Source organism: Archocentrus centrarchus, chromosome 6, assembly GCF_007364275.1.
Source record: "Archocentrus centrarchus isolate MPI-CPG fArcCen1 chromosome 6, fArcCen1, whole genome shotgun sequence".
In the NCBI taxonomy this organism is placed as follows: domain Eukaryota; kingdom Metazoa; phylum Chordata; class Actinopteri; order Cichliformes; family Cichlidae; genus Archocentrus; species Archocentrus centrarchus.
The window spans coordinates 12125868-12138144 of NC_044351.1; the positions used below are offsets into that span (position 1 = coordinate 12125868).

The 12277-nt window shown below is 38.3% G+C and overlaps 1 protein-coding gene across 2 annotated transcripts in view; it reads left to right on the forward strand.

The window, feature by feature from the left end:
- Window positions 1-11125, forward strand: part of lingo1a (leucine rich repeat and Ig domain containing 1a) — a 61187-nt gene extending 50062 nt beyond the window's left edge. For both annotated transcript variants that reach the window (XM_030731505.1, XM_030731506.1), the window contains exon 2: window positions 6802-11125. In XM_030731505.1, the coding sequence (XP_030587365.1) occupies window positions 6814-8661 (1848 nt within the window). In that variant the 5' untranslated portion in view covers window positions 6802-6813 and the 3' untranslated portion in view covers window positions 8662-11125. The remainder of the gene's footprint in view (window positions 1-6801) is intronic.
- The last annotated feature ends 1152 nt before the right edge of the window (window positions 11126-12277 follow it).

Below are 12277 nucleotides of genomic sequence, written 5' to 3' on the forward strand. Positions count from 1 at the left end.
CCATCAAATCAGTTACAAATTAACAATTATTTTACTGCATTATGCATTCAATTATTTTTGAAAACTTTTAATATCCCAAACCTTCGAAGAATGAATATTCAGGTTTCAGGTCCTTTGCTTTTTGCACAACAGTCTGTGAATTCATTACAATAATATTGGTGAGATTTCAGTGTTTTGGTGTGTTTTGCTAATCAGTAGTCAAAGAAACAGTTTCTCTGTTTTTGGGTAAGAACAACAAATTAGTTCACAAACGACAAACTGCACCTTAACTACAAGTTACTGTATCTCAACTTGTTGGTTTGAGTTCATATTACTACAGTGCACGCTATTTGACGTGGTGCCACAAAAAAAATAAATAAATAAAAAAATCGTCAATATAATAAACTAGCATAAAATCAGTTTGCTAATTCTTCAGTAAAACTTATTAATGATATTATGAGGGTGGACTAAAATAATAACTCATCCAAGCAGCAGCAGCAGATGTGACTTTTTAAACTCTTTATCCTAATTGAAACTAAAACGTTGATCTAAAAATTATATACAACAGTGTATCGAGTTCTGCTGACTGAAAAAGAAAAAAAAAAAAAAAGGCTTTGGCCCATCGCTTCAAACAGACTTTCTAAAGTACCTCACGGGGCCTTGTTAGTGCAGACTTGTTCTCAGTCTTCCAAACTAAACAAAGTAGAACAGGCCAGGTTCAGCTCCAACACAAAAACACTCACCCCAAATCAGTATGCAGTATGAAATGTAAAGCCCTGTGACCTTCAGCAGTTACTGCTTCTTCTACCTTTATTGCCATGTCTGCAGTGTTTTCAGTTTGGCCCCTCGAGCTCTGAGTGTTGGCACCTCCTGTGTTGTTGGGAGAAGACACCATGTCTAGATATGTGCAACCTTGACTTAGTTGCTCTGTCAACAAAAGAAATCAAGCCTCAAAATGGGGTCCACAGCGTTAGGTAACAAAGGCATGTATCGCCGAAGCTAAGGGCTTTGTCACAGTATCTTTGCCTGTATGTGTATCGCTTTGACCAATCAGACACACACATAACCCTTCAGTTGTTGTTTTATGCTAAACTACGACTATGAAAACAGCAAACCTGTGCACATTAGCATATCGATGCTATCATTTAACTCTCAGCAATATTCCCAGAGCTGCTTGAATGGCCAGACAATTACACACAAAAATGTAACTCCATTACTGCTGTTATTCTTGGCAAGGACACTCTTGTAAAAGAGATTTTAAATCTCAAGAGTCATGCTTTACATGTTACCTTTTACTGGTCGTAAAGACTGCATTACATTTCAGCAATATTATATTAAGGTTATTTAACTGTTGTGGCTAACTCTCATATCCAAATTGTTAATGACGTCTTCCTGGACATGTTGAAGGCCCACACGTGTAGTTTACATGTTAGTTTGCGTATAATTTACGCAAAATATTACAATTTATCTATAAATAGGCTATTAATCAACAGACATTAATGTGTAGTTACTGAGTGGAAAACAGGCTACATACTTGTTTTTGTCAGCATCACAGCATTCAATGTTTTTTCTGTCAATGTTAACAAAATATATGATGGAGAACTGACTAATAAATATGGTTTTGAATAGAAAATGATATCACATTTTTTAAACCCTTTTTTGTTGGTATTTCTCTAAGCACAACTTTGGCAGGCTTCTTTTTACTAACTGCTTTGGATGCTGTGAAAAACGTGTGGGCTCTCATTAGCGAGTCCTACTAGAGTCTTTCCAAACTCCTGGATTCACTTTATCTCCTTAAAAGGAAAGAAATGATTCTTTGTACGGATTTGGCAAGACAAGGCTGAATAGTTTAAAATGATGGAACATCACACTTCCTAACTTGAACACAAAACACCCGGCAACATCTGAAAATAAGAATAAATACAAAATAGCCCCAATTAAGAGCCTTGATAAACTCATGTTTAATGAAATATGATTCTGAAAGTTTTAACATCCAAAATCATCACACGGCCATTCTCACCCATTTACAAATGAACCCCTCCCACCCCTTTTAATTAAACTCACTTCATTTATATCACTAAAGGCAGACTCATTATCAGAAACCTTTGTCATTATATTTTTGTTTTCCACAATATATACACATATGTACACTAGCTTGGTAATGCGTTCCTGGGCACCTTAAATATGGCCGATTTGTTGCTGTATAATAGAATGAGACATCAGCGAACAGAGCACCGCACAGAAACAAAAATGACCCCCTGGAGAGGTGAAGTTCAGGAGAGACGTGTCTACAGTTTTTTTTGTCAGAACAACAGCTGGCCACTGTTGGAATTCTGCACCTCGATGCACCAACCAGCTTCTTCACCTGGATTAGAGCTTTACCGTCCATCTGTCGGGCGTCGGCTTACATTTAAGCCCTGCCATATCACAGGTTCATACCCAGCCAACAGTCCCAGCAGGCAGCATAGCTTCTCAATGACACAAGGTTAACATTTTTGTCCAAATTCACCCAGGCAACATTAGAGCAGTGTGAGAGCAATCTTACTACTATTTGCTAAAGGTCAGAAACTTGTGGTTAAGATGCATTTAGCCAAAGTGTCACTTTCAGTGTTTGTTGCTAATCGGAAGCTAGTTCTAGTTAGAGCAGTTGTAATTTGAAATAACAGTAAGAGAATATAACATTTTTGTCAGCATACACAAAAAAAAAATCATTATTAAAAGACAATGTGACTGAATGAATTATGTTGGATACAGCTAAAAGGCATCATTTGAAATTGTAAGTATGCTTAGGAGATTCTGGGGACAAGGGTGTAAGGGCATGTTAAAGAAGAGTAAATAGATAGTGCGGTAAGATTCCAGTGCAGTCTGGCCATTTAGGATTAGGCGAGCAGCTGACTAAGTGGTTTGCAAAGGAATGGGCTTTAAAGGCTTTTAACACTTTGTGCCACAGATAACGTCAGCATCATCTTACGGATTTCCAGGAAGCTTAAAGGTATTTAACAAGGGTATTTAACAAGGCTCAGAAGTGATATCTTGTGACAGGTAAACTAAAGCATGATTTGGATTATTGAGTGATGATTAAGTCTTAACAATTCTTATCCTTGCTTATTTTTGAATGCGCTTATTGTTAAAAATGGAATAATAAGATATGCACAAGAAATCAATTTGTAGCTTTCTACAATGTGAATATTAAGGTTTAATGTGAATCTTAAGGCTGTATGGGAACTGGCTGAATGTTTTGATTATAGCGTTATGGTTCTAGTGTTATATTGTTAGCCTGTGTATGCAAATAATCTGAAGACCAGCTGAAGAAAATAAATGTCTGCATTGCTGAAGTGTTTTTCTTACATCAACCTGCTCTTCGTACCTTGAGTTTTGACAAGAATTTTTAAACTGGGTTCCGCACCAAAGCCATAAAATTTCTAATAAACTTTACTGAATCATAGCATCTTGGATATTAGGTAATATAACTGTGTGAACAATTATAATGGTACATTGAGTTTCCCACCCTTACTCCATTGTAACAGCAGCATAGGGCATCATCCACTTCAAGTATGAAGCAACATCTTTGGGATCCCAGTGGATCCTGGCATAAAGGCATTAATCTCTCTATTCATTGATCTAGTTATTACTGGTCTTGGACCAGTGGGCCCTCATTTATTGAACACCACTGTCTTATTTCTCTTACATATTCATTCTTTTGAGCAGCACACCCCCTCTCACTTCACCTCAATTAATGTAATTCTCTGGGAGCTCAGTGGAGTGCTGATTGGAATGAAGGACTGCATTCAGAATGCATGCCTGTGAAGGGGTGATAACACCAGATCATTAACAAACCAGAGCTGCAAATGTTTACCCATGGATAGCATTCTTCATCTTAATGTGTCCCTATCTTTTCATGTTTCATTGCACATTTGCTGCTAAAGCCATGTGCTGTAAATTTGGAAGCTTCTCTTTCATAAAAAAAAAAAAATGCCCAATTTCCCCCAAATTTACTTAAATATCCAAATGCATTGTTATTATTTTTGACTAATCACGTGCGCTGTTGTATATATGGAAGAGTGCAGGGACTCGTTTCGTTAGGAAGCCTAACTGCAATCCATGACCTGCTGAAGTTGTAGTTAAGGAGCTTTACAAACAAGGGATTATAATTTCATTATTTCCCTGATTGGTTTAAAGTGTCAGTGGCATTAGGGTCGAACATAATGACATCTCACTGACTGATATCCAGTATGTAATAGCCACACAACATAGGCTAACAGATGGAGTCTGAGCCTGTGATGAGGCCAATTTTTCTTCATGGGCATCTTACCTTGTCTTATGACACACGCATGAACCACTCTGTGTCAAAGCACTCAGCACTGACTTGATCAGAGTGGGTTAAGGGACAAGAATTATTAAGTATGGCTGGAGGCAGCATAAAGCACAGCAAGCTCTGGTGCAGGTCTCTGAATTCAGACAAACTCTCATTTCTGCTGGTTCTGGCATCACTTGATTACAGATGTTATCATCAAATCCCCAATCTGAACTTTGACCTCAGAGTGAATAAAATGAAATTGAATAAAGCAAATCTAACCCATAACCCCCTTTTCATGATTCTGCTGTTCAGTTGTCTACGGGTTCACTGGGAAAAGAATTATCAGTGTTAGGTGGCCACAATGCTAGTAACATGTTACCCCATAATTAACTGTCAACCAGGCTATCACAGATATTTTTCCCCTTCTCTCTGCACTATCAATCTGTCACATATACTATGGTCCGCTGAATCTGCTGAAATACAAAGGTGCATTATCCATCTTCACAGACCTCCTGGGCATCAGGAAGAACCATCACATGACCACTCAGAAATTGACTTTAAAGAGTTTTTTCCCCCCACTAGCTTTTGTATGCTTTTAATAGATAAGGAAAATCACAGAGAGACAGAAAGTGAGAGAGAGAGCGGATGGCATGCTGCAAAGGGACCAGGACGGGCTGCCGTACTGAGGACTTAGCCTTGGCATACAGGTCGCATTATATACCAGTTGAGATATTGGGGCATTGCAAAGGCACATTTAGAAAAAGAGATGAAACTGCATACCACTGGCAAAATTCACTGTATTGTGACAACAGCCATCACACATTGACAGGAGTTCCCCAAAGACATGTCTAAAGATGAGTGCAAATTAGATGTGAAGGATTTTTTTTTTTTTACAGCTTGTTTTTTTTTTTTGTGTTTTTCTTTTTAACCTCTTAGTTATAGTCCAACTCCTTGTGCTGTAATGTAGGAAACATTGCCCTGCAAGTAACCATTAGATGTTTCATTAAAACTTTAATAATCAACAACAACCAATATTTCAAAATTGTTGTTAGCGAAACTATTAAATAAAATTAATGTTGCTCACGCTCTTTTCTTTTCTATTTTGTTTTGTTTGTAAATGGGAGTGCAGTTATGATACACTTTGATAATTGGATTGCTGTTTAAAAGGGCAGACTCACACTAACCAGTGGAATTGAAGTTGTACATATGTATCTGCCTGTTTCTGATTCACTCATGGTGCATGGTCTATATTTGATTCGTGAGCTAAGTGTCATCCACAGCACATGCATCACGCTTTCCGCCATTCATCTTCGATTGCATCATCTTGCAGCTGTTGCTCCACCCCCTACTGTTTTAGCTCACAGGGCAAATTCAGATTTGAAGTAGGAGGAAGAAGAAAACTTATATTACCACAACAAACCACAGACGTGCCCAGCAAATGTTTCCACAACACAACATGACTTGGATTACTGAAACATGCAGTTGATTCCACCAGACAGTGTCCCTTTTCTTCATATCAGAAGAAGAAGAAGAAGAAAGAGCTTTATTTGTCACATACATTTACATGCAGTGAAATTCATTCTCTGCATTTAACCCATCACACACATGGAGTATGTAGTACACACAGCACAGCATGGAGCAGGGGGCAGCCAAAGGGCGCCCGGGGAGCAACCTGGGGGGGTGGGCTTGCTCAGGGACCCACAGTGATGCCAGCCCGAGGATTTGAACCAGGGTCCTCTCAGTGACGAACCCTCTTCTTCTCCCCTAGGCCACCACTCCAGGCCAATCATGGAGATAGCATTGACCGATTTATTGTCTGGAAGGTGTGGTGTGGAAATGGTGGTCAGCATTCCACAGTGTACACAAAGGGGTATAGAGGAAGATGTGTGTAGATTACTGGAATGATTTTGCCTTTCATTTTCAAGCTATGATCAGTACTTTCTCTTCTATAAATAGGTCTCATGGAAAGCTATGCATTTACAGAAGCTGCTTGCATTTAAAATACCTTTTGAAACTGTGCACTGGCAAGTGAAAGAGGCAGAATTTAAAAGTGCATGCACATACCTTATTCCTTGTAACCTATTCATCTTTAGTCTGTTCATGAATATTGCAGCAGGACACACACGCTCTCTACTCTTCTCTGTTCTGTTAGCATTTGTGTCGCATGAGAATGGTGTCCTTTTAGCACACACAGTTGTTGAACCTGCCACCTGCCAGAAAATACACATAATAACCAAAGAAAGTGTTTTTTTTTTTTTAACAACCTCAGACTGCTGTTCTGTACATCCCCCACATAATGTAAAATTGTAGCATTTTAACATAAAACTGCATTGCTTAAAAAAAAAAATCACCTCATTGCTCAAAGATATTTAAACTTAGATACCTTTTGTCTGTTTTCTAGCTGATGTTTTTCAGTTTTTGTACAATTTGCTTTGTATTTGTCTATTGATTAAACAAATGTGAAGTTGAAATCATTATTGTTTAACTCTCTAAAAACATTTCTCTCTGTCTCTCCATCTCCCCAGGTAACCGATAAGATGGTGGGCAGGGAAGCGACTGGGAACAGCTACCTGGTGGCTTTCTGGCAGCCTATTCTGATCCTGATGCTGAGCACAGTGCTGTCTGGATCCACAACAGGCTGTCCATCCCGGTGTGAGTGCAATTTTCAAGAGCGATCTGTGATGTGCCACCGCAAGAAACTCATGACAGTTCCTGAGGGCATTCCTGCAGAAACAAGACTGCTGGACCTCAGCAAAAACCGTATCAGAACCATTAACCCAGACGAGTTTGCCAACTTTCCCAACCTCGAACATCTGGAACTCAGTGAAAACACAATCTCCACTATTGAACCTGGAGCATTCAACAACCTTTATGGTTTGCGAACATTGGGGTTACGTAGCAACAAGCTAAAGCTTATCCAGCTTGGTGTGTTCACAGGTCTGAGCAATCTCACACAGCTGGACATAAGTGAGAACAAGATTGTCATCCTGTTGGACTACATGTTCCAGGATTTGTACAACCTCCGCTCTTTAGAAGTGGGTGATAATGATCTGGTTTTCATCTCCCATCGAGCTTTTCATGGCCTAAGTAGCCTTGAGCACCTGAGTCTTGAGAAGTGTAACTTGTCTTCTGTGCCAACAGAGGCTTTTACCCACCTTCACAGTTTGATCACTCTCAGGCTACGCCACCTCAATATCAATGTCATACGGGATTATTCTTTTAAGCGACTCTATAGGTTGAAAGTGTTGGAAATAGCAAATTGGCCATATTTGGATACGATGACCCCAAATTGCTTGTATGGATTAAATCTCACTTCCCTTACGATTGCAAATGCCAACCTGACCACAATTCCTTATGTAGCCTTGCGACACTTGGTTTATTTGCGCTTTCTCAATCTTTCATACAACCCCATCCATACCATTGAAGGGAATAAGCTCCATGATCTTCTGCGTTTGCAGGAATTTCACCTTGTGGGAGGCAGACTGGCAATGATTGAGCCCTACTCTTTCCGAGGTTTAAACTACCTGAAAATACTCAACGTGTCTGGAAACTCTCTTAGCACTTTAGAGGAGTCTGCTTTCCATTCAGTTGGCAACCTGGAAACCCTGGCCCTGTATGATAATCCCTTGGCCTGTGACTGCCGACTATTATGGGTTTTTCGACGGCGCTGGAGACTGAACTTCAACAGGCAGCAGCCCACCTGTGCATCTCCCGAGTTTGTCCAAGGCAAAGAGTTCAAAGACTTCCCTGATGTTCTTCAGCCAAACTACTTCACGTGTCGCAAGTCTAGGATTAGGGATCGCAAACCTCAGCAAAAATTTGTTGATGAGGGAGCCATTGTTCATTTTGCTTGCCAAGCAGACGGAGATCCTGCTCCGGTGATAATGTGGCTATCTCCACAGAAAAAGGTTATCACCACCAAGACGATTGGAAGGCTGTCTGTGTTGCCAGATGGTACTCTTGAGGTACGCTATGCCCAGATTCAAGATAATGGTACATATGTGTGTATAGCTAGCAACGCAGGTGGAAATGACACCTCCCTTGCACACCTTCATATTCATAGCTACTCGCCTGACTGGCCACACCAGCCCAACAAAACTTTTGCCTTCATATCCAACCAGCCAACAGAAACTGGCGCTAATGGTACAAGAGCCAATGTCCCTTTCCCATTCGACATAAAGACACTGATTATTGCGACTACAATGGGATTCATCTCTTTTCTTGGTGTCGTCCTGTTTTGCCTGGTGCTGCTGTTCCTCTGGAGCAGAGGTAAAGGCAACACAAAGCACAACATTGAGATTGAGTATGTGCCACGGAAATCAGACGCTGGCATGAGCAGCACCACAGTGGATGCTCCTCGCAAGTTTAACATGAAAATGATCTAACAGAGCTGTGGAATTTATTAATTTTGAACTTTAAAAAAAGACAAATGGTAAAGAAGACATTTCCTTTCCTCTCTTACAAACCTGTGGATCCTGGTCTGTTAACACAGAGTAATATGATTTTTCTTTCCTGACTGATGGACAAGAGGGCAGTTCCTGACTTTCAAAAGTGAGAGGGAATGAAACCACACCCAGTGTTACATGGCATCTGTGGTTTCCACAAGGCCTGTGGGGGCATTAATTGAAAATCAGATTTGTCATAGGCAGTTCTTATTCCTATGGATTTATAACAAGATAACTATATTAAAAAAAAGAAAAACAAAACATTTTAAAAGCTAGAATGCGAGGGGCAGATCATATTTTGGCCGTCTCTGTTTTTTGTGCGTATTTTTTATTTAGTGTTTGCTTTTTTCTGAGGTTAAATGTTCTCTTATGAATGAGATTTGTATGGGTTGTTGAGCACATTAAACACTGATCAATTTCAAGTACATCTTCATCACTGTATATCATTGTTATAATTGTGAATGCTATGTGCCTCTTTTTTTTTCACCAGTCATGGTTGTTCTGTGATCCAGAAAATGTATTATGTCACAATATGAAAATACACAATTATTGGAAAGACAAAACCGTTAATGACATCTGAATTTCACAGCAGCCCATTCATAACCAAGAAAACAACAATAACCGGTCTGTAAAATCAGATTACAATTGTATCACCTGAATTATAATGACAAAAATAATTTTTAAAACAAGTATGAATTTAGTGACATCCATCCGTATTTTTCTACTGATATAAAATCTCAGTGCTAAAAAATAGCCAAAAGATATGTAAGAATAATTGTATTTTTTAGACGAGACAATATTTACAACAATAATTAGTACTGAAAAGTAGCATAAAATAATGTTAAATGTGTTGTTTAATATGAAACATTAGCGACACATTTTTCCATTCTTGTTTGAGCTGAGTATCTAACATCAGTACCACTCAGTTGATTTTCAGATGTTACCCAGACAGTGCACACAGATGGATCAGTGGCCGGATACAAAAGGAAAACGAGAAAAGTGCTTGAAATGATGCTTTGTTCTCACAATAGACCCACCTATTCACAGCAGTTTTGCCATCCAAAAAATAAAAATAAAAGGTTGGCCCTGGCACCTGGATACTGTAAGCACTTACTCCTAAGCTTTTAAATAGCATTTTTTAAAAAATTATGTATTAATATTAGTTTGTGCTCAACATGATTAGATGGAATAAAAGTTGTGGTGCTCACGCTTTTGGGTATGATGTGCTCCTCAAGCAGTAGAACATTTCTGTCATTGTTTTGTTTTTGGGTTTTTTTTTTTATGAAATTAATGCTTTATTCATGACAATACTGCCTCCCCCAGTAAAGCCATGGAAAAATTACCTTCCAGAATCATTTACATGTTCGCTTTTTCCTAGAAATGTGCATTTATTTGTCAGGGGGAAAGAACTGCAGCGTATTATGCTCCCACTTGGTCCTGCATATAAAATCTGAAGTTACCTTTCCAAGTACACAACGGTTGTACAGCTGGGCTTTGCAAACATGTGAGGATAAAGGCCAAGTTATCTATGACGGATGACATTGCAAATTACATCACGGTAATGGCTGGAAGTTTGGACTGAATATGCAGATGGTTGAAGTGACACAGATGGTTTCACCCATGGAGCAATCTGAAGCAGCTTTGGTGTAATCCGTTTTGCATAAAGGAAAAAAACAAACAAAAAAATAACAAACAAAAAAAACAACAAAAAAAAACAGCTGGATATGGCTCATGGTTCTCCCTCTTGCTGATTATGAATGCTCTCTTTGTTCAAAGTGTGGCGACTGTACCTAGTCTTTTTTTTTTTTTTTTTTTTTTTTTTGTCCCAAGTGATTTGGGGAATTCTGGTTTTGGTATATGTTATTCCTTTTTTTTTTTTATTTTGACCATGGACTATACTGACCATGTAGTCCAAGCCAACTTTTTACAAAAAAAAATATATATATACTAAAAAAGAAATCTATGGAAAATACATTCAAAATTGTTCTGTGCAATAAAGGTAATATGCAGATTTTTTTTTAATTAACAAAATTTTGTTGATGTTGAATTGTTAAGAATATGGTATGTTGTATTAAACAATCTATGGACTTTTGTAAAAAAAAGTCTTGATTTTAAAGATTCGATTGTTTTTCTTATAGAAAAAAAATCACAGCTGTGTATTTGTAGATTGGTAGATTATATATAGTGATGACTTTTCCAGGTGCTGAAATTCCACATCACTTATGTGAAATTGCCATGATTTCCATTAATTATTTCACTTACAGCTACCAGATTCTGATTCAATGTTCTTTTTTTAAATTTAGCATAATTTTTTAAAGTTCTGCTTACCTGGTAGTTTATGTGTATCAATGGCCCAATGAGGAACATAATGTTTGATTTTTTTTTGAATACCTCATTAAATGATGACACAGACTGAAAGGAAATTTAATATCATATGTTTCAGTACAGGGGAAAATTGTAGTTCAAGTACTCATTTGCTTAGCCTCATATTAACCACCATTAGTAAAGATTCACAGGCACTATGATGCATTTTGGAAACATTTTTAATTTACTCTGCACTATTGTAATTTTAAAAGAGATGATGTTGGGAAAGTCATCGGCTTGTGAACTTCAAAATGTAACCAAATACTGGCTGTCTCCCAGGTTTATTCTGCAATGTGTCTTAGAAAAACGTTAACCAATTAGGTCACTCTTTCAAGGTTATGGGAAATGACCAGGGATAGGACTAGGACAGCCTGGTTTCATGAAACACTTCTGCCCTTCAGTGAGTTTGGCTCTTTGTCCCATTCCTTTTTATTCCATATCTTTGCTGCCTTTTAGGACTCCATGGGGACTTTTGACGTTCTTTTTTTTTTTTTTCCTCAAGCTGTATCAAAGCATGCTCATTTATCTTCTGACTCAAAAACAGACAGGCAGAATAGAAGAGGAGAGAAGCTATTCTTGAGGCCTCAGAGCTCCGGGGAGTAATGGAGACATCCATTGTTTTCATTCCTCAGATATTAGATCTGTGCTTAAAATTCTAGGTCAGGAACAGGCTGATGGATTCTGACACCATGCGACAAGTTGTCTTTCCTCAGCTGAGCATGAAAATACAGACACACCTCTGGGTCTTCCTAGCACTCATCCAAATCCACGCGCTTAACAACATCTGGGAAACACAGCATGTAAGCAAACAAAAGTGGAAATTTGCTGTTGGCTGTGCTGCTATCAAAAAGTGGAAGTTTCAGATGCCTAAAATAAAAAGCAAGTCATTGGAGATTTATATGTTGATGTGGAAGCTAAACTCATGGCAGGTCGTTGTTTCTCATATCCATATCAAAGGACCAAATAATCTCTTGTTATGTGGCATTTCTACATTATACCTGTTCTGTGTTTCTGCATCTGTTATCATCATAAACCCTACACATTTTTCAATATTCCTGATTGACTTCAATGTTAAATTCAGTATTTATGGGGTAACTACTGTACCATTAATTTTATTTAAAATTCCAAAAGATGTTACATTTTAATAATTTTAATTAAGATGCACCTAACAATGTTATTAATTGCAATAACA